Source organism: Arachis ipaensis, chromosome B2, assembly GCF_059453495.1.
Source record: "Arachis ipaensis isolate K30076 ecotype BB chromosome B2, ASM5945349v1, whole genome shotgun sequence".
Classification (NCBI taxonomy): domain Eukaryota; kingdom Viridiplantae; phylum Streptophyta; class Magnoliopsida; order Fabales; family Fabaceae; genus Arachis; species Arachis ipaensis.
The window spans coordinates 83105277-83129004 of record NC_142437.1 but is presented as its reverse complement, the minus strand read 5'-3'; the positions used below and the strand labels follow the sequence as shown (position 1 = coordinate 83129004).

At 38.3% G+C, this 23728-nt stretch overlaps 1 protein-coding gene across 1 annotated transcript; it reads right to left on the bottom strand.

Moving 5' to 3' along the window:
* Window positions 1-15150: 15150 nt before the first annotated feature.
* Window positions 15151-16095, bottom strand: LOC107628378 (putative F-box protein At5g04010). Its single transcript, XM_016331074.3, has one exon. The coding sequence runs from the start codon at window positions 16056-16058 to the stop codon at window positions 15288-15290; it is 771 nt and encodes a 256-aa protein (XP_016186560.1). The 5' UTR covers window positions 16059-16095; the 3' UTR covers window positions 15151-15287.
* Between the last annotated feature and the right edge of the window lie 7633 nt (window positions 16096-23728).

Genomic DNA, 23728 nt, shown 5'->3' with positions numbered 1-23728 from the left:
GAACAGTTTAAGCAAACAAAGCAGCAGCTGTCAAGGCAAATAACAGAAGAATGCCAAGCAGTTCAATTAAGAAGTGGAAAAACATTAAATACCCCACCTCAAGGCAGCAAAGAGCTAAGGGATGAGCAAACCACCCAAAATTCACCTGAGGACAGTAAGAGCCCAGGGAAAAGTAATTCTGGCGTTAAAACGCCAGAAATCTGGTGGAAGGCTGGCGCTGAACGCCCAGACCATGCTCAGGACTGGCGTTCAACGCCAGAAACAAGGCAGGGCTGGCGTTCAACGCCAGAAATAAGCAAGGATCTGGCGTTGAACGCCCAAAATGGGCAAGATCTGGCGCTGAACGCCCAAAATGGGCACAATTCTGGCGTCCAGACGCCAGGAACAGACAAGGAGCTGGCGTCCAGTTTCACTCCAGCCTCTAACCCTGGCACTCAATCGCCAGTGAGGGATCAGACACACACAAATGCTGATAACAACCCCTCTAAAAAGGCTTCTTCAACCACTTCTGTAGGCAATAAACCTGCAGCAACTAAGGTTGAGGAATATAAAGCCAAGATACCTTATCCTCAAAAACTCCGGAAAGAAGAGCAGGATAAGCAATTTGCTCGCTTTGCAGATTACCTCAGGACTCTTGAAATAAAGATTCCATTTGCAGAAGCACTTGAGCAAATACCTTCTTATGCCAAGTTCATGAAAGAGATCTTGAGTCATAAAAAGGATTGGAGAGAAACAGAAAGAGTTCTCCTCACTGAAGAATGCAGTGCAGTCATTCTGAAGAGCTTTCCTGAAAAGCTTAAAGACCCTGGGAGTTTTCTGATACCATGCATATTAGAAGGTAATTGCACCAAGACAGCTTTATGCGATCTTGGGGCAAGCATCAACCTAATACCTGCATCCACTATCAGAAAGCTTGGTTTAACTGAAGAAGTTAAACCAACCCGGATATGTCTCCAACTTGCTGATGGCTCCACTAAATACCCATCAGGCGTGATTGAAGACATGATTGTCAGAGTTGGGCCATTCGCCTTTACCACTGACTTTGTTGTGCTGGAAATAGAGGAGCACAAGAGTGCTACTCTCATTCTAGGAAGACCCTTCCTAGCAACTGGACGATCCCTCATTGTCGTCCAACAGGGGGAAATAACCCTGAGAGTCAATGATGATGAGTTTAAGTTGAACGCTGTCAAAGCCATGCAGCATCCAGACACATCAACAGACTGCATGAAAGTTGATCTTATTGACTCTTTGGTAGAAGAGATCAACATGGCTGAGAGTCTCGAATCGGAGTTGGAAGACATCTTTAAAGATGTTCAACCTGGTTTGGAGGATTCAGAGGACATGAAAGAGCCTTTGAAATCTCTTCTGGAAGAGGAAAAACCTCCTAAACCCAAGCTCAAGCCATTACCACCATCCTTGAAATATGCATTTCTGGGAGAAGGTGACACTTTTCCAGTGATCATAAGCTCTGCTTTAAATTCACAGGAAGAGGAAGCACTTATTCAAGTGCTAAGGACACACAAGACAGCTCTTGGGTGGTCCATAGGTGACCTTAAGGGCATAAGCCCAGCTAGATGCATGCACAAAATCTTATTGGAGGATAATGCTAAACCAGTGGTTCAACCACAGAGATGGCTAAATCCAGCCATGAAGGAAGTGGTGCAGAAAGAGGTCACCAAATTACTAGAGGCTGGGATTATTTATCCTATTTCTGATAGCCCCTGGGTGAGCCTTGTCCAAGTCGTCCGAAAAAAAGGAGGCATGACAGTGATTCATAATGAAAAAAAATGAACTGGTTCCTACAAGAACAGTTACAGGGTGGCGCATGTGTATTGACTACAGAAGGCTCAATACAACCACCAGAAAGGATCATTTTCCTTTACCATTCATAGACCAGATGCTAGAAAGACTAGCAGGTCATGATTATTACTGCTTTTTGGACGGCTACTCAGGCTATAACCAGATTGCAGTAGATCCTCAGGATCAAGAGAAAATAGCATTCACATGTCTATCTGGAGTGTTTGCTTATAGAAGGATGCCATTTGGGCTGTGTAATGCGCCTGCAACCTTCCAGAGATGCATGCTCTCTATTTTCTCTGATATGGTGGAAAAATTTCTGGAAGTCTTCATGGATGACTTCTCAGTATATGGAGACTCATTCAGCTCCTGTCTTGATCACCTGAAACTTGTTCTGAAAAGATGCCAAGAGACCAACCTAGTTTTAAACTGGGAAAAATGTCACTTCATGGTGACTGAAGAGATTGTTCTTGGGCATAAAATCTCAAACAAGGGAATAGAGGTGGATCAAGCAAAAATAGAGGTAATTGAAAAATTACCACCACCTGCCAATATTAAGGCAATCAGAAGCTTTCTGGGGCATGCAGGATTCTATAGGAGGTTTATAAAGGATTTTTCAAACATTGCAAAACCTCTAAGCAATCTGCTAGCTGCTGACACGCCATTTGTGTTTGACACAGAGTGCCTGCAGGCGTTTGAAACGCTGAAAGCTAAGCTGGTCACAGCACCAGTTATTTTTGCACCAGACTGGACATTACCATTTGAGCTAATGTGTGATGCTAGTGATCACGCCATTGGTGCAGTGTTGGGACAGAGGCATGACAAGCTTCTACACGTCATTTATTACGCTAGTCGCGTTCTAAATGATGCCCAGAAAAATTACACAACCACAGAAAAAGAATTACTTGCAGTGGTTTACGCCATTGACAAGTTCAGATCATACTTAGTAGGATTAAAAGTGATTGTGTATACTGATCATGCTGCTCTTAAATATCTACTCACAAAGCAGGATTCAAAACCCAGGCTCATCAGATGGGTGTTGCTTCTGCAAGAGTTTGATATAGAAATGAGAGACAGAAAAGGGACAGAGAACCAAGTGGCTGATCATCTGTCCCGGATAGAGCCAGTAGAAGGGACGCCCCTCCCCTCTCTTGATATCTCTGAGACTTTTTCGGATGAGCATTTATTTGCCATTCAGGAAACACCATGGTTTGCCGATATTGCAAACTATAAACCTGCAAGGTTCATACCCAAGGAGTACAACAGGATACAAAAGAAGAAATTAATTACTGATGTAAAGTACTATTTGTGGGATGAACCCTACCTCTTTAAGAGATGTGCAGACGGAATAATCCGTAGGTGTGTGCCTAGAGAAGAAGCACAAAGGATCCTATGGCATTGCCATGGATCTCAATATGGAGGCCATTTCGGAGGTGAGCGAACAGCCACCAAGGTCCTCCAATGTAGCTTCTATTGGCCCACACTCTATAAAGATTCCCGAGAGTTTGTACGCAACTGTGACAGTTGCCAAAGAGCTGGTAATCTGCCTCATGGTTACGCCATGCCTCAACAAGGAATCTTGGAAATTGAGTTGTTTGATGTATGGGGAATTGACTTCATGGGGCCTTTCCCACCATCGTACTCAAACACTTATATTCTGGTGGCAGTTGACTATGTATCAAAATGGGTTGAGGCCATTGCCACACCCACCAATGATACTAAAACAGTGCTGAAGTTCCTCCAGAAACATATCTTTAGCATGTTTGGTGTCCCTAGAGTACTCATCAGTGATGGGGGCACTCACTTCTGCAATAAACAGCTTTACTCTGCCATGGTTCGGTATGGAATTCGCCATAAGGTGGCTACTCCATATCATCCACAAACTAATGGGCAAGCTGAAGTCTCTAACAGAGAATTAAAGAGAATCCTAGAACGGACAATAAGTACCCGTAGAAAGGATTGGGCACGGAGCTTGGATGATGCTCTGTGGGCTTATAGAACAGCATTCAAGACCCCTATAGGGACCTTTCCATACCAACTTGTGTATGGTAAGGCATGTCACCTGCCCGTGGAACTGGAACATAAAGCCTACTGGGCAACCAGATTCCTAAACTTTGATGCCAAATTAGCAGGAGAAAAAAGATTGCTCCAGCTAAATGAGCTAGAGGAATTCAGATTCACAGCTTTCGAAAATGCCAAGCTTTATAAAGAGAAATAAAAAAAGTGGCATGACAGAAAGCTGTCATCTAGAATCTTTGAACCAGGACAGAAGGTTCTGCTGTTCAACTCTAGACTCAGGCTATTCCCTGGGAAATTGAAATCCCGGTGGAGGGGACCATACGTGATTACAAGTGTATTACCATATGGTTATGTAGAGCTTCAAGATATTGATTCTGATAAGAGGTTCATTGTCAATGGACAGAGAATCAAGCACTATCTTGAAGGCAACATTGAGCAAGAGTGCTCAAGGCTGAAGCTAGACTAAAAGCTCAGCAAGGTCCAGCTAAAGACAATAAAGAAGCGCTTGCTGGGAGGCAACCCAGCCATGGGGATCAATCCTCTAAGCATTTTGCCCTATTTCTATTTTTATTTTTATTTGTTTATATAAAGTTCACTGACACTAAGGTAAAGAATCAATTGCATAAGTTCACAGGGTTACAGAAGAAATCTGCACACAAAACAGAGAAAAAGAGCTCACTGGCAAGAAAACGCCAGTAAAAGCCTATTTTGGGCGTTCAGCGCCCAAAAGGGGCAGCCAGTGGGCGCTGAACGCCAGTAAGGATAGCAATCTGGCGTTCAACACCAAAAAAGGGCAACAACTGGGTGTTGAACACCCAGGAGAGCAGCATTTGGGCATTGAACGCCCAAAACAGGCAGTGTTTGGGCGTTCAAACGCCAGGATAGTGGGGAGGAGGTAAAAATCATTCTTCTTCATATTTTTTCATTCTAATTTTAAAATTCCATGTTTTTAATTCATGATTTTTTGCATAAACATGTTAAGAACCTTGATTTCGAAAATCCCTCTTTAAAAAAATATCAAATGTATCTTAATCCATAAGCACCAAGCCTCTTTGCAAATTCAATCCAACTCTTTTCAAATCCTATTTTCAAAACAAATCAAATTTTTTTCCAACTAATATCTTTTTCAAATCTTCACATTATCTTTTTCAAAATCTAGATTTATCTTTTTCAAAAATTTTTCATATATTTTCAATTTTAAACTATATCCTCTCTTATCATATCTTCTATCTTATCTTTTCCAAATCAATCTTTTTATCATATCTTTATCTCTTTTTTCGAAAACCCACCCTCCCTCCCTTTAAATTTGGGTTCGGCCTCCCTCCCCTTCCATCAACAATTGCACCTAGCTCTCCTTCTATCCCTCTCCTTTCTTTTCTTTTGCTTGAGGACAAGCAAACCTCTAAGTTTGGTGTATTTATCCGCGATTACTAAGATCATGGCTCCTAAAGGAAAACAACCCACTCCAAGAGGCAAGAAAGAGAGCATTCCAAAACCACTTTGGAATCAAGAGAAGTTCTTATCTAAAGAACATTCAGACCATTATAACAAAATAATGGGTCTGAGATCAGTGATCCCAGAAGTTAGATTCGATCTGAAAGAAGATGAATATCCGGAGATCCAGGAGCAAATTCAAATCAGGAACTGGGAAGTCCTAGCTAATCCTGAAACGAAAGTAGGGAGGAACATGGTTCAGGAGTTCTATGCTAATATGTGGCAAATTGACAAGCAGAAACTATCTGGGAATGCTTTCTATGACTATCGAACCGTGGTCAGAGGAAAGATTGTTCATACCCACCCTGACAGGATCAGGGAGATCTTAAAGCTACCTCAGCTGAAAGATGATCCAGACTCCTTCAACAGGAGAATGATGAGAACAGACAAGGGCCTGGATAAGATTCTAGAGGACATATGTATCCCTGGAGCCAGGTGGACCACCAACACAAAGGGTGTCCCAAATCAACTCAAGAGAGAAGATCTCAAACCAGTCGCCAGAGGATGGCTGGACTTCATTGGGCATTCTCTGTTGCCCACTAGCAACCGTTCTGAAGTCACCATTAAAAGAGCAGTGATGATCCATTGCATTATGATGGGAAAAGAAGTGGAAGTTCATCAGCTAATCTCAGCTGAACTCTACAAAATTGCTAACAAAAACTCTAAAGAGGCCAGGTTGGCTTATCCAAGCGTGATTTCTCTGCTCTGCAAGGACGCCGGAGTAAGGATGGGAATAACTGAGTATATCTCAGTTGAGAAACCAATCACCAAAGCATCAATGGAAAAACAACAAGCACAGGATGACCCCACCAAGAAGAAAACACAGGAATTTCTCCCAGAAATCCCTCAATCTGAATACTGGGAGTATCTTGAGACGTTTGTTACCAAGATACGGGAAGCTATGGAACAAATAATAAAAGAACAGAAAGAACACAGTCAAATTCTTACCTATATGTTTAAAGAACAAGAGGAGCAAGGGCGTGACTTAAGGGAATTGAAGCGCCAGAAGTTATCTCTTGAAAGACCAAGCACCCCAAGCACCCCACGGATTAGAGGAACATCCACTTCCCAGAACAAAGGTTGTTAAATTCCAGTTTCTGCTTTAACTCTGTGATAGTGTCATTATAGAAGTTCACCTTAGGAGTCATATAGTAGTAATTAGTATCTATTTTGATTTTATCTCCAATTAAGCCATAGTTTATTTTTCTCATCATCAGTAAACATGAATAAAATAGTAGATCTTTTAAATAAGAGGCAATAAAATTTCGAGTTTTTAAGGAGAAATTCTAATTAGTTACATGTGGTGGCAATACTTTCTGTCTTCTGAATGAATGCTTGAACAGTGCATATGTCTTTTGAATTTGTTGTTCAAGACTGTTAAATATGTTGGCTCTTGAAAGAATGATGAACATGAGACATGTTATTGATAATCTGAAAAATCATAAAAATGATTCTTGAAGCAAGAAAAAGCAGCAAAAAAAAAAGCCAATAACCCTTAAAACCAAAAGGCAAGGGTAATAAAAAGGATCCCAAGGCTTTGAGCATCAGTGGATAGGAGGGCCTAAGGGAATAGAATCCTGGCCTAAGCGGCTAAATCAAGCTGTCCCTAAACATGTGCTTATGGCGTGAAGGTGTCAAGTGAAAACTTGAAACTGAGCGGTTAAAGTCAAGGTCCAAAGCAGAAAGAAGAGTTTGCTTAAGAACTCTGGACACCTCTAATTGGGGACTTTAGCAAAGCTGAGTCACAATCTAAAAGGTTCACCCAATTATATGTCTGTGGCATTTATGTATCCGGTGGTAATACTGGAAAACAAAGTGCTTAGGGCCACGGCCAAGACTCATGAAATAGTTGTGTTCAAGAATCATCATACTAAAATAGGAGAATCAATAACACTATCTGAATTCTAAGTTCCTATAGATGCCAATCACTCTAAGCTTCAATGGATAAAGTGAGATGCCAAAACTGTTCGGAAGCAAAAAGCTACTAGTCCCGCTCATCTAATTAGAATCTGAGCTTCACTCAAAACTCTGAGATATTATTGCTTCTCAACCTATTAGTCTTCTATTTTATTTGTCTAGTTGCTTGAGGACAAGCAACAGTTTAAGTTTGGTGTTGTGATGAGCGGATATTTTATACGCTTTTTGGGGTTAATTTCATATAGTTTTTAGTATATTCTAGTTAGTTTTTAGTTTATTTCCATTAGATTTTAGGAAAAATTCATATTTCTGGACTTTACTATGAGTTGTGTGTTTTTCTATAATTTCAGGTATTTTTCTGGCTGGAATTGAGGGAGCTGAGCAAAAATCTGATTCAGGCTGAAAAAGGACTGCTGATGCTGTTGGATTGTGACCTCTCTGCACTCAAAGTGAATTTTCTGGAGCTACAAAACTCGAAATGGCGCGCTTCCAATTGCTTTGGAAAGTAGCCATCCAGGGCTTTCCAGCAATATATAATAGTCCATACTTTGCTCAAGGATAGACGACGTAAACTGGCGTTCAACGCCAATTCTCTGCCCAATTCTGGCGTCCAGCGCCAGAAAAGGATTAAAAGTTGGAGTTCAACGCCAGAAATGGATCCAAACCTGGTGTTGAACGCCCAAAACAGCCTTATGCACGTGAATTGTTTAAGTCTCAGCCCAGCACACACCAAGTGGGCCCCAGAAGTGGATCTCTGCACCATCTGTCATAGTCTACTCACTTTTTGTAAACCTAGGCTACTAGTTTAGTATTTAAACAACTTTTAGAAACTTATTTAGCATCTCATGACATTTTTAGACCTGAACTTTGTACTCTTTGACGGCATGAGTCTCTAAACTCCATTGTTGGGGGTGAGGAGCTCTGCTGTGTCTCAATGAATTAATGCAAGTATTTCTGTTCTCTATTCAAACATGCGTGTTCCTATCTAAGATATCCATTCGCGCCTAACTATGGAGAAGGTGATGATTATTGACACTCATCACCTTTCTCAATCCACGAATGTGTGTCTGACAATCACCTCCGTATTGAATGAATATCTCTTAGATTCCTTAATTAGAATCTCCGTGGTATAAGCTAGATTGATGGCGGCATTCATGAGAATCCGGAAAGTCTAAACCTTGTCTGTGGTATTCAGAGTAGGATTCAGGGATTGAATGACTGTGACGAGCTTCAAACTCGCGAGTGCTGGGCGTAGTGACAGACGCAAAAGGAGGGTGAATCCTATTCCAGCATGATCGGGAACCTCAGATGATTAGCCGTGCTGTGACAGAGCATTTGGACCATTTTCGCAAGAGGAGGGGATGTAACCATTGACAACGGTGATGCCCCAACACAGCTTGCCATAGAAGGACGTGCGTGCGTGAATCAGAGGACAGAGGAAAGCAGAGATTCAGAAGACAAAGCATCTCCAAAACTCAAACATATTCTCCATTACTGCATAACAAGTAACCTTTAACCCATGCTCTCTTGTTTATTCGCAATTCAACTGATAAATACAATTGACTTCCTGACTAAGAATTGCAAGATAACCATAGATTGCTTCAAACCAACAATCTCCGTGGGATTCGACCCTTACTCACGTAAGGTATTACTTGGACGACCCAGTGCACTTGCTGGTTAGTGGTACGAGTTGTGAAAAGTGTGATTCACAATTTGTGCACTAGTATGAAAGGCTTAGTGCCTTCTTGTTGAAAAATCAATTTCAAAGGGGAACCAACCGATACAACTTTATTTTTAAAAGTATAAAATGATGATATTCTTCTTGTTCAAGTTTATGTGGATGATATAGTGTTTGGATCGGCCAATGAATCTTTGTGTGAAGAGTTTGGAAAACTCATGACTAGTGAGTTTGAAATGAGTTTAATGGGAGAACTAACATTCTTTCTTGGTCTCCAAATTAAACAAACTCCTAGTGACATTTTTATTCACCAAAGAAAATATGCTAAAGAATTAATCAAGAAATTTGGCCTAGAAAATTCCAAACCTATGGGAACTCCAATGCATCCAAATACTAAACTTGAAAAAGATGAGAACGATAAAGATGTGGATGAAACACGGTATAGAGGAATGATTGGCTCACTCATGTATCTTACATCCTCTAGACCGGATATTGTTCAAAGTGTGGGTGTATGTTCAAGATTTCAATTTCACCCAAAAGAATTCCATCTTTCAACCGTAAAAAGAATCATTAGATACATTAAGGAAACTTGTGATTATGGCTTATGGTATCCTAAAACTGATGACTTTTGTGCAGTAGGGTTTTGTGATGCAGATTACGCGGGAGATCGGGTGGATAGAAGGAGCACATCTAGAATGTGTTGCTTCCTTGGAAGCTCACTTAACATGTGGTCAAGAAAGAAACAAGCCATAGTTGCTCTATCCACAGCCGAAGCTGAATATATATCTGCCTCTGCATGTTGTTCACAGTTAATTTGGTTAAAAACTCAGTTGGAGGATTACAAATTGAAAATCAATAGCATACCCTTATTTTGTGACAATATGAGTGCAATAAACATTTCAAAAAATCCTGTTTTACACTCTAGAACCTAGCACATTGAGGTGAGATATCATTTTATTAGAGAAGATGTGCAAAAGGGAACTATTGATATTCAATTTGTAAAATCCGAAGAACAGCTTGCAGACATTTTTTCTAAACCCTTGTGTGAAGATAGATTCTGCTCTCTAAGAAACAGTTTGGGAATGTTAAAATTAAATTCTGTTGATAATTTGTGATTTTTCTGATTCTGTGTGGTTTTGTCTCGTAGGTAAGGAGGAGGCAAATTTGAGGACGTGATGAGCAGGCCATGATACAGGGGGAGATTGAACTGATGTTTATGATCTTGGGCCCCACCAAATCTTCTTTGACCTTATCCATGACTCTGGCCATTTTGAATTCCTCTTTGTTTTAAAAATAATACTTTTTGGGAAGTTGTCATATCATATCTTGTAGGAAGGAGTTCTTGTGAAATCATAATCTTTTCTTCCACCTTTTTCCTTGATTCTAGGAATTAATTTTTTTTAATTTTAAAATCTTTCCTTGTTGATAACCGCACCATTTAATAGTCCAGTACTCACTTAACCATCTCTCTCCATTCAGCATTAAATGCTCCTATAACCTCCCACCTCTCTCCAATCTCGTCAGCCACTCCTTCGTCTTCCCTCTCCTCACGCCACTCTCATAATATGAAAAAGAAGGTGGCTCCTAAAAGAAGTAGCCGAATTTCACTCCCCAAAAATCCTCCATTTTCTTCTTCTCCTCAAACACATACTCACATTCACATACACTCTACTTTTTCTTCATTTCCTTCATCCTCTTCTAAGCAAACCAAAACCATGAGGAGAATGATTATTGCCCAGAAAACTTCATCTCGAAAGAAGATTGGAAAGGATAAAGAACCGGTTGTAGAAGAAGAAGAGGAGTCCCAATATTCTCTACCTCATTCACCACCAAGGAAATCAACCCCTCACCCCTCTGGCCGCAATTCTCAACGCTCAAAAGGGTTCTCTCTGCGCAACACACGGGAACCGCCAAACTTGGAATCTCTGGATTTCAAAAACAAGTTCAACAAGGGTCATTCTCATTTTGATTCGGGCAGATTTAACTCATGTGCTGCGTATGAGTTTCACAATCAAGTTCTGGCTAAACGTCACCTATGTGACTCTTACATAGTAAATTTGGAAGCACTGACTGCAAAAGGCATCAACTTTGCCACTCTGTTTGATAACCTGAAGTGGACTCCTTTATTCCATATTCAGAAGCCTGTTTATCCATCCCTGGTTTGCGAATTCTATGTGAACATGGTATATCTTGACGGAGCAATCCACTCATATGTCAAGAGGGTTCACTTATCTCTGAACAGAGAAACCATAAGCGCTGCATTGGGATACACTGATGAAGGAGCAAATGCCTACATGACTGGAAAGTGAGATTCACAGGTTGGGATCACAAATCAGATTGCTCTAAATCGAACCCGTGAAAATTTCTCTGTTCTGGATGGGACAATTTTGATGCATAAAGCTCTTGGACCTGTAAGAGCGCTCCTTCACAGAATCATCAATCATATCTTAATGCCTCAAAGTGGTTCCTTCCAAAGAGTAACTGTTTGTGATACTTTAGTTCTTTTTGCAATCCTTACTTCCTCTCTTATTTCATTTGCTTATTTGATGGTGCGACACATGTGAGATTGTGTGCGTAGTGACAAAATGGCTAATCTGCCTTATGGCATTTTTCTTACATGCATATTTGAACATTTTCATGTTGATTTAACTAATGAGCATGTAGAAAATAAGGTTTCCACTATCAAAGGAGAAGGAGTCTCTGGATCCGTGAAAAGTACCAAAGGAAAACGCTCCATGCCCTCTGAACCATCAGAAAGTGATCTTGAAAGTCGTCCCACTGAGCCTACAAAGGTTGCTGATTCCATCAAGAACGTTCTAACTGAATTTTCAAACATTTCAAATCTGATGGTTCGCTCATACAAAGAAGCCCGCAAACAAGCATATGAGAATGAGAAGGCTTGGAGAAAGTGCCATGAGCGAATTAATCTGCTGCTTGATAGCTTTAAAAAAGGACTTGGGTGATGCAGATGACGACAACCAATCCCTCGACTCTGACATTAATCTTTCTGGTGCTTGATTCAGTTGAACTGCTAGTTTCTATAAACTCTGTTTCTTTTTTATGTTTTCTTGTTTTGAGTACTGTATAACTGTTAAGTTGAATACTCTGGACCTTTATGTTTTAGTTTAAACAAATATTATGCATTTTGGTATACTGTTCTTCACTGTTCTGCAAGTTTTTCCATTGATGATAAAAGGGGAAGGAAAGTTGGAAAAAATTGAAAAACAGGGGCTGAAATCAATTTGATTCATGATTACCCTTGTGCATATGTTCCAATTATGTTTTATGATATATGCTTGATCATGTTTTGAATTTGGCTGTGACATTTTGATTTATCATGTGCTGATTTTTTGGCTGTGATAGTTTGATTAAAGCTCTGATAATTTTTTGAATCTACCAATTTTATGAAGTTTGGATGTTGACTGTTTATCTTAGAAAAGGCTTCATAGATCTTGAATTATTATTTTATTTGGCAAAATTTTTCTTGGCAGGAAATAGTTTTTACAAGAATTAATTTGTTTGAAGTATGTTGAGTCTTGATTATATGTAGAAATGTATTCTGAAGGTACTCAAGCATGCTTTACTTTATTTGTTTTTATTGAGCAGAAAATCATTAGATGATAACAAATCAGATTGTGATTATCATGTTACTTCTGCTAAAAAATCAAGCAGTTCAACACTTTTAACATTCCATATGTTGAATAAATTGTAGCTTTAAGCTTGATTTAAGAATGTTACATGTAATGCTTCCTTTAATAAAATGACACATATTAAAGGGGAGCTTTGTAACAATTAAAAAGGGGGAGGATTCAAAATTTTCAAAGGGAGTACTCTTAATCCTTACTCTTTTCAATTCAATTTTTAATAATGTTTGTCATCAAGGGGGAAATTGATGAGTTTGGAGAACTCCAAATTAATTTGATGATGATCAAACATTATTAAAATAATTAATTACAAAATTATTAATTTAAATTTCAATTCATATTTGTTAATTAATAATTTTGTTACTTGTAGAATTTGTAACTGGGCATAAAGAAAAATGACAAGCCCAATGTGAAGTCAAAATTCAGCCTTTGGTATAAAATATTTTAAAAATGTGGCTGAATTATTATTGTGTTATTTAGGCCAGATCTTGTTGAACAAGCCCAAATCAAATTTTTGGTGAAAGACCAACAAGCTTGGTCCGAAATTGGAAAAGAGAGAAAGCAAAGGTTGCATGCTTTCAACGGATCCCACTTTCATCATTTGATGAATTTTAAATATTGATTAAATGAATTTAATGCAGACATTGAAAATAGGAAAGAGAAAGTGAAAATTGATTTGATGGCCTTTAATGTATTACACGTTACTAGACATGGGTTTTGGAAACTTAATTCATTTTAATTTCCTTTCTTAATTCCTTTGAAATCTTTTCTACATTCTCTCTCTTCTCTTTCTTCTCTATTCGGTTGTCACTTCACAGGAAAGATAGAAGCAAAAGCAAGCTATCAGAAGAAGGAAGAAAAAGCTAGGCACAAGCAAGAAGCCATTGTGATGATGGCATTAAGAAAAAGAAGATCCATAGTAGGGTGTAGCTGAGATCTTTGTCACTTATAATAAGAAGTGGTGAGGAAGTCTCAAACTCTCCATACCTGAAAATGAAAGAGATCCAACTCGGTCAGAGAAGAAGATCTCAGAGGCGTGGCTCGTCTCTACTTTGTGGTTACCCATCACAGAAGGTAGCTAGAGAGGCTACGTGAAGGAGGAAGCAAAAGTGGAGAAGGAGGAGCTGTCAAGCATCAAGGACTCATCAAGGGTCAGGAATCCTTCTTGGGGAGCAAGTCAAGATGGAAGGCCCAGATTGATGAAGCTTGGTGAGATGGTATGAGAAAGAGGTATTTGCATGATGAATTTTACATTCGGTTCTCTCTTTTCTCTCTCTAGCTGAACCGGTTTGTTGTTGAAAAAGAAGAAGTTTAACTCAGTTCAACCGTTTCAACATTGTAGGCTTCTCCTTCTATAATAAGGGTGAACAGCCAAGGCTTGAAGTAAGGAGAAAAGAGTGAAAACACAGAGTTTTCATAACTACCCAAACTAACAGAAGTTCTTCTCCTTCAATATTTTTCATGTTGTATTTTTCTGTTTAGTTTTGTCTGTCTTGAGTCTCATGGAAAAAGGCAAACAGTGAGGTTTGTATGAAAAATCCATAAAGCGGAAAAAGGCAGAGTATAAAAAATTAAAAGAAAAAGTCATAAATGTCCAAGAGGTCCTTTGTACATCTGTGTTGTGTTTCATGATTCTGTGGGAATCTCTTTGCAAGTTGGGTTAGCACTTAGCAGTTGAAAGCTTGATAGGTGACCAAGTTAAGTTCAAGATTGGGAATAAATTCTGGACTTGTCCCGGATAGAAAGGGTAGTTCTTAGGGAGAATTGGTATCTATAATCTGTTTGATTATAATAAAATTCCATCATTGTTGTGATAGAGACTAGATGTAGATTACACTGCACTTAGCAGCTGAACCAGGATACTTCTGAGTGTGATTCTCTCTTTCTCTTCTACTCAATTTCTGATTCTATTCGAAGGAGACAAAATTAAAAAATATCTCCTCATTGATTACGAGACAAAAAAAATATATCTTTTAACTAATAACGAGACAAAAAATAAAAATATCTCCTAAAACAATTTAAAAAAATAACAAGAATTACTCAACCAAAAAAAAACTAAAATTCAACTAAAAAAAAACTAAAATTCAATCCTCTTCTCTTAGGTACTGATAAACTATCACTTTATAATATCAAATCACTTTATAATATCAAATGATAAATACTTTATATTTCTGAATCAATAATAAAATTTAACAATTCATTATGCAAAATTTAACAACAGTACTCGTGTACTATTAACTATATAATGATGTATTTATCTATAAAAAAATCGCAGAAATAACATTTAAACTAAATTTCATTTTAAACTAAATTTCTCCTGCTTCGTTAACTATTAATATTCGAAAAGACATGGCGTATTTATCGATTACTGTTATAGAAAATCTATTTAGTACTGGTTGTTTTTTCAAAATGATTGGAACCTAACTATCACTTTTCCTTATCACTTTATTCTATGGTGAAAATTCAGTCGACACTCAAATCAAATCATCTAACGACTCTCAAGTATCAACTTTACGAGGTCAAGTTTACCTGAATTTTCACCTAATTCTATATATTTTATTGATGTTGTTTTCCCTCCACTAAGGGTGTCGCAAAACAATGTGTACCAAACAAACGACATTGACCCAAAACTCCATTCATACTCCATAGTGTATAGAACAACATACTCAATAAGGGATAAGCCATTAGCTACTTTTACAATTTACAAACAAAAGCCTACCAAAGCAAAAAGGTTGGATTTAAGTTAGCAGAAAATGTTGCAAATACCTAAGACCATCTTGAACACTAATATACCTCCAATCCACAACACTCAAAATCCCCACACTCACCTTATTCACCTTCACCTTCCCATTACTCCTCTTTTCACCGCACGTTAATCCCACGTTCATATCCGCCACCACTGCGCTCCCCACCGCACTCGAGCAACACCCTGGAGCTGGAAGCTCCTTCGAGAACCACCCCTCCGCACCAGCCACAAAATTAATTTTCCCCTTACAGCTCATCATGGTGAAAACCTCTCTCCACCCTTTCAATATCACGTTCCACGTGATCTTCACCTCCTTCACGCTTTCCTCAACCGCCGCACCATCGGAGCCAAAGCCAACAGCGAAGCGAAACACGCCCGGGGGATCCATAACCAGCGACTCGCCGGGTTTTGTCACGGAGAAGACGCTGGAATCGGCCGAGGAAATTGAGACGGCGAAAACGAGGTCTGCGAGGGAGAGCTTCAGCTTTGTGGGATTCTTGCGGCGGCGCTTGACAGCGGAGTGGCCTATTCCGAACAGACGGCGGCATGAAACGGCATCTGCAGAAGAAGACGGAAGGTTCGAGAGAGAAGGAAAATGGGCGGTGAGGAATGGTATCCAGAGGTGGTCGGAAGACATTGAAGACGACCATGAGTTTGAGACGCAGGAAGCTATGGCGAGGGTTTTGGGGTCAAGGTATTGAGCGACGAGAACAAGGACCTCCCATGGCGGTGGTGATAGCGTTGCAGAAGGAGGATTATCCATTTGGGGTTCTGAAGGGATGAGTTCCTGAATTTACATAGATGGAATGTTATATATTTGGTAAGCAAAGGGCTGAGTTACGGTGGCACGTGGCAGGCGTGGGTGCTACGCATGGCTCTGTTGTGCCACGACAGACTGGGTGTCGGGCCTTTCATGCCGTCGCCGAAACACACGTTCCTAAGTGAGCTTTTTCGGTGGTTCCCACTACGTTTTTCACCGAATTGCTGAAACATTGGAAATTTGCATATTGACCCCAAACCATATTTAACTTATTTGCGAAATGTACCACCAGAAGGCGCTGCGTGATGGAGAAGATATCTGCGTCGCCTGCGTGGTAAGACTGGGAATTACATTGTTGCTGGACTCGGTTACATTATCATTATATCATTATATCATTGTCATTATGTCAATATGATCTTTGCTTTCAAGTTTTAACAAGTTTTCCCAGGCATGTTATCTGAAAGGTGTAGGAGGTTAGTGCGTGCAATGTATTATATCTTCGGGGTTGGTTTGGGGATTTTTTTTATTTTAATAAATTAAATAAATATAATAATTATTACCAAAATCCGTCAATCTCTCGTATCTCGTTTATACTGTAAATGAAATAGTTTTGCACATATCTCGTTTACCATGTAAACGAGATAAGACACGTGAACGTGATACGTGTATATCTTTTTTATACTGTAAATGAGATACATGCAAGCTTATCTCGTTTACACTGTAAACTAGAAAAGACTGGAAAACGGCTTTAAATACATGTTGTTCACAGCGTTGACTGTGTCACAATTTAAACTTTTCAACTACTTTCTCCTCTCTGTTGTCCCTTTCTAATCATATTATCGATAAATACGACGATGGTGCGCACAATTAGTCACTACAAGGTTTTTGTTTATTTGTGGCAGTTTTTTTTTCTTATTTGTGGAGGTTTATAACTCCCACCAAATGATTTGTGGGAGTTTTTAAAACCCCTAAAATTTGAGGTGCCACGAGATCTTTTGTGGGAGTTTTGTGTTTGTTTAGTGGGGGTTTTATATTGGACTTTTGTGGCAGTTTTAAATCACTTTTGTGGCACTTTAAAACCTCCACAAATTAATTTTTTAATTTAACAAAAATTAACTATTTTGTGAGATTTTCAAAAAAATTCTATAATTATTTATTTATTTTTAATTTCAAATATTCATTAATCTCATTTCATTTATATATTCTCAAATTAGTAATTTATTTTTTAATATCAAAATTTAAAATTATAAATTAAAACAAAAAAAAACTTTAATATATGTCATCTGTACTTATTTTATATATTTATTTAATCATTAATTAAATAAAAATTTTTAAAATAAGTCTTTGTTCAGCATGAATATCCCAGAATTTCATTCTACTATTAAATTATATTCAAAAGATATCCCAGAATTTCATTCTACTATTAAATTATATTCAAAAGACAAGAAGAAAAATTTAGTTAAATATGACTAACATAACAAGTATGAAAAGAGGTTCAGTTTAGTTCTTCGTTAATGGATATTCTGATCTAACTCCAAAGTCTATGTTACATGAACTAAGCCATAGCAATTTTAGAAGAACTGAATTAGAGTTAGAATCATAGAAAAATGATAATTGATATTGAAATTATTAAGTAAATAACAACTATAGAGTAAACCATATTACTCCAATTAGCTGTAACTGAACAAATCTAAAAATTGTTCTTGAGAAGAGAATATAGAAAAAAGAATGAAAAATACTGAACCAAAACTTTTAGTACTTTTTTGGATCAATAACAACCAAGATAATCATTATAATCATCGTGAAAAAAAAAACTTTCATCTAGGAAAAACCTTCACCGAATTCACAAACTCTGCATCGGAAATCGCGGAATCCTCGAATTGGTTCGCATCATCTTGTTCGGCTGGGGCAGGGAGGTTAAGATCTATGAAACTCTCTCTTCCAAGTTTTGAGGAACTAGTGGTGGCAACTAAAAACAAGTCCAACGAGGACCACCAATGCTGTTCCCTCCAACAAAGCAGAGGAAATTATAAGAGATAATCATTGGTTAACATTTATATGCATAAGAAAAATTGGTGAAGAGTGAATTGCAACAAATTTTTTATTTCAGCATTTTTCGAGTAACTAAATATTTTAATCATAGATAAGCCTAACAATATTTAATAAATTAAATAATATATCTCAGGATTAAATTTTGTTAATGACGAACAAACCCATTTCATATTCTAAATTAAGTCACAATCTATAGTTATGTGGCAGGTATTAGTATAAAAAGGGAAAAATTGTGAACAATTGAATGATTTTCAAAGAGTATCCAAAAGAAACTCTAATAATTAAGACAGCAAAAAAATTATACACTTTTCCATGAGTTCCCTGATATAATGTCCAGCATTACTAGTTGGCTTATTTACCGTCCATCATTTAGGATTCAAGTTTCACAAAAAGTTAAATCCCATGTATGATATGCATATGGTTAACTTATCCTATTAATAGGCGACCAGGGTCAACGGATTCGAACATTGTTGGTAATATTATTTCTAGATCTATGTAAATAATGCATTTGGTGGAGCTCAAATGCTTGGGCAGCCCTTAATTTTTGGGTATAACTTCCCTCAAAATTTTATTTTAACATGTAAACTTGGCATCTTTCATTCTTCTCCCTACTGATTACACACAGAAGATATTAAAATCTTAAAGGTACTTTAGAGGGATGAGGCAAGCAAGCAGCACCGAAAATTAAGCAAAACTCTGCTGTGGAACTTTTTCTCCTGTTCACATGCAAGTATCCAAAACAAATGATGATGAAACCTAGAAAAAATCACATCTATACTGGTTTCTACTTTCAAATAAAATGTCAAGCATTCACAATCGTTGTATTTCATTAATTTACAAAACTGAAGGGAGAATATAGTTTACATACCTATGACTAGCTGTCTCAACATAATGTGTCTCTGGTACAGTAGGAAGTGAAGGGTTTTCATAACCATTTCTTCCCATACTTTCCACATCTGCTTTGTTTACCAAATCCGGTGTTGCAACCAAGTCATGTAACTAACACAAAATAAACACAAATCTTATATTCATATTAGAACCAATAGCACATTAACTTATAAAAAATAAACACAAATCTTATATTCATACTAGACAGCTAAATGCACTAAAAGAAATCAAATCCAAAGCAAATGTTAATTTAGCTTTTGGAAAGAAGATTATAAAGACTAACCGTGACTGATTTTTCCTAAAGAAGTGGACATTGATATCACAATCATATTCTGAAAAAATAGGACCAAAATTGATATATTAAACAAATAAACCACTATTAGTCTTCTTGAGACAGATACCAAAGAAGAAGAATATGGTGGTACCTACCGCATGAGCAATTCTTAATAGGACTTCATGTGAAGCTCTGCCAGTAAGAACTTTCTTCAAAGCATAAAAATGGTACAACAAGATGAATTCACCAAAGCATAAAAATGGTACAACAAGACTGAAATGCCAAATGAATATCCATAATTCTCACTATAATACAGGACTAAACAGTTAACAGAGAAAGCCAAAGAACAATACCATTCCAGAATGCACTGAAAATGAAACTCATGCTTGCAACTTGTCACCTGCAGGAAGGGTGAAAGAAACCAGCATGATCAAAAGATTCAAACAAAAGTCATCCAAAGAAATGAACACATGATAAAAAAATTAGGGTCATACGGTAGAAGGATCACTGTCACAGAAGGCTTCAAGACAGATGCTGCAAGAATTGTCACAAGCATCCTGAATTTAACCCTCTACAAAAGCAGCAGCTGAAGTCAAATGCGCCTCAGACTTGCCGCTATCTTCAATTCCAGGAGATCCCTACAAAAACAACACCATCCAAAAAATCCCCAAAATCAGAACACAACTAATAAAAAAATGACACATAAAGCTACCCCTCCCTCAAAACAGATTAAACATCAGATAAGAATTATGAATAAGCAACAGCAACAGCACACAACATAGCAATCTCAAATTCAAATGAATCAAATAATCCTCAGAAGTAATCGAATCAAATTGAGGATCGGAGCTGAATTCTAAACAGTAAAGTTGTTAAGACAAGTAACAAATGTTCTTCTTTTTGTTTGCAACCAAATAATCAGGGAAATCAGGAAAATCTAATATGGTGTTACCTCCATAACAAATTTCGAGCAAGATTATTGGATGCCAATGCTGCTAAATCGATATGCAAGTAAGAGAAACCCTAGCTGCTTCCACCGAATTACAAAGAGAGAGAGTATTATTTTGCCAAAACTTAAAATCTACTGGCATGAAACAAAACAGCTTCAATGATCAATCATCGTGTCTTCCCTGCCTCGTTTCCAATACTCCTTTATCAACACAAATGAAAAAGAATTAAAAAAAATACAGAACAAGAGGGGATACCAGTGAAAAAGTTGTAACAGAACTGAGGAGAAGAGACAGAAAAAAATTTATTGTTAACAAAGAAGAAATATCATCAAATTAATAGGGAAGAAGAAGAAAAAGAAGTACCAGTGGCAGTTCAAAGGAGAAATTGGAGTGAGAGAAAGCGCAGTTGAAGAAGAAGCTCGGGAGTGAACAGATCTGAAAATGCGTTGTACTACGGCAAATACGGTGGCATCGACACGAGAAACTATTGCGGCAACGGCGGCAAAAACTGCAGTGGCAACCGTGATAGCAACGAAAATATAGAGAGACAGATCTGAAAACACGTTGATAAAATAGGTGGCTCAATCCAGAAAGTTTCTACTACGACGGACACGACAATGGTAATGGCGGCGGCGGCGAAAACGGCAGCAGGAACGGCGGCAAAAATGGTGGTAGAGAATTTAGGGTTTCAGCCGTTCTCTCCTCCACTAACCAGTCTCTCGTTTATGCGAAAATAGGAAATGATGTTTTTGGAGAGAATTTTGTATTTTAATTTTATATTAATTATTAGTGGAGGTTTTTTAAATTGCCATAAATAAATTATATTGTAGAGATTTTTAAAAACCTCCACTAAAATACTCCCAAAATTATATATTAATTTTGTAGTGGGTAACGAGGAGACATCATCAGGCTAAACGAGACTTCGCATTACGCCGAGATAATCGACTTTACGGTTAGTTCTGTTATGTTGAATTTTATGCAATTCCATATAGATATATGTGTGTATGTAGTCGCCAAGAACTAGAATATAGTTTGTATCGTTAAGAATAGGTCACTGGTGAAAATTTGAAACTCTATTTTATTTCACTTGTGTTAAGTTGTTACTACATAATTATTAGTTTGGAACTCTATTTTATTTCTTATAGTTTCGCTAAATTTATAATTAGATTTTTATATTTTTTTTTAATTTAGTTGTTATACTACTTTTATTTTTATAATTAGATTTTTTTATATCAAATATATTAAAATTAACAGAATAATATTTTTCTCAAAAATATGTAATTAAAGATCTAATTATGTTCTTATTTATAAGGAAAATTTACCATAATAAATAAAGTGGCTTTCAATATTACCAATATACACAATTTGTAAAACGGATACCAAAATGTAATTTTTCCGTAAACTATGTAAACCGGGACAGGGGACCCGCAGTTTACAAATACACGTAAACCGCTACAGGGGTGTTGCGGTTTACGTTCTAGGCCAAAATAAACATAATCCGTGATAAGGGTGTCGCAGTTTATGTGTGAATGAGTAGTGTGCATAAACCACGATAGAAATCCAGCGGTTTATGCGTTAGTATAAATACGCTTCAGGGTATCGCGGATTATTCATTTGTGGTTGTTTCAAGGTTTTTAGAGAGAGAAGGAGAGGCTTTCTAAAGAGAGAAAGAGAGAAAAGTGTAGGTTGGTTGAGCTTGTTCAGGCCGGGACAATGGCGGAGGAACGCAGTCTTTACAGGCTCAACGATGTTGCGCACGCTGCTGGCAGCATAAACGAAGAGGTTAGTTTGGTTATTTTTAGTTAATGTATTTCGTATAATATTTTTCCAAGGCTTGTGATTTAGGTATTATTAATTTAAATTAAAGTCTTGAATCATTTATGCAGGTTTTGTTGAATTTTGTGATTAGAAAGTAGGAACTGTATATTACTATTTAGACTTTAATATTGTATTTTTTGTGTTAGATTACTTTAAATTAGTGTTGGATTTTTTATTTGTTTGGTTTCTTCTGTCACATGCTCCAGCCGACTAGGTGTATTTATAGTGTCCGGAGGCAGCAGAACATGCCTCTGCATGACAGGATCATACCCTATCTGGAGAGGGCTGGTTTGTATTACCTGGCGAGACTCAACACGAGGTGGTTCTGGTTGGACGACCCCTTAGTCAATGCTTTCATTGAGAGGTAGCGTCCTGAGACGCATACCTTTCATATGCCTTTTGGAGAGTGCACTATCACGCTGTAGGATGTAGCATACCAGCTGGGGCTGCCTGTGTATGGTTTACCTGTATCCGGGTGCCTTACAGATTTTGAGAAGCTTATGGAAGAAGGCAAACCGGCGTGGGAGTGGTTTCAGGAATTGTTTGGCGAGCTTCCACCACAGAATAAGGTAAAGCAGTATACAGTCCACTTCACCTGGTTTCATGAGAGGTTCAGGGTGCTGCCGGATGATGCTACAGAGGACACCGTACGCATATATGCACGGGCTTATATTATGATGCTACTTTCCACTCAATTGTTCAGTGACAAGAGCGAAAATTGGGTTCATATACGGTGGTTGCCCTTTCTGGCGAGACTTGATGATATGGGCAGTTATAGTTGGGGGTCGGCAGCATTGGCTTGGCTATATCGTTGCATGTGTCGGGTGGCCAACAGAAATGTGACAAACTTGGCAGGCCCCCTACATCTACTGTAGTCATAGATTTTCTGGCGGTTTCCTAGCTTCAGGCCACTGGGATTCGATGCCTATTGGCTTCCAGGTATACATATATGCACAGTTAGACTTGAACTGTAACTTTTTTTTATTATGGTGTTAACTAGGTCATTAGCAATTTATACATGTGTATAACATTGTATTCGTTCAGGTGGGCCACCTACTTACTGACATCCGACCGCAATGAGGAGAAAGTTATCTAGTGTCGCCTTTCGTTGGACCGCTTAGGTGATCGAGATGTAAGTTTATTCATTTTGTTTCCATTTTTATCTAGTAATTAACTATATATTTATTAGTTAATGGACTAACGGAGTGTTCTGTCAATGTTTGTAGATTGTTTGGAAGCCTTATGCTTCTCTCGACGTGATGGTTGTTATTCATCCAGAGATTCTTATAGAGGAGCAAAGTCGGTTATGGCGCACATGTACTTGCTTGATATACTTCGTCGTCATTGAGTGGCACCAGGTGGATAGGATGCTGCCACAACTGGGTGGCGTTTAGCACGAGCCTGAGCCGGCCTCGAATATAGACTGGCTCTATGCCAAGGATGGGAGGGGTGGGGACAGATGGTTCTCGACCTACTATCAGGTATGGCACCTTAGTTGGCAGAACAGGGTTGATTCTATTCTGAGTATCCCCTGGGTGCCTGATCCTGGGCCGTCGGCAGACTTTCTAATATGGTGGTACAGAGTGGCCCATAGGTTTCTGTCACCGGATTCCTTAATTGCCGATCCTAGGGCGGAGGAGATAAGTCAGGATGTTGTTTAGAGAGGTTCGTCACAGGCGCCTTCTAGGGTTCCG

What these genes read in the sequence shown, in the direction of transcription:
- LOC107628378 (XM_016331074.3), bottom strand. Translation starts at nt 16,058, where the DNA reads ATGGATAATCCTCCTTCTGCAACGCTATCACCACCGCCATGGGAGGTC.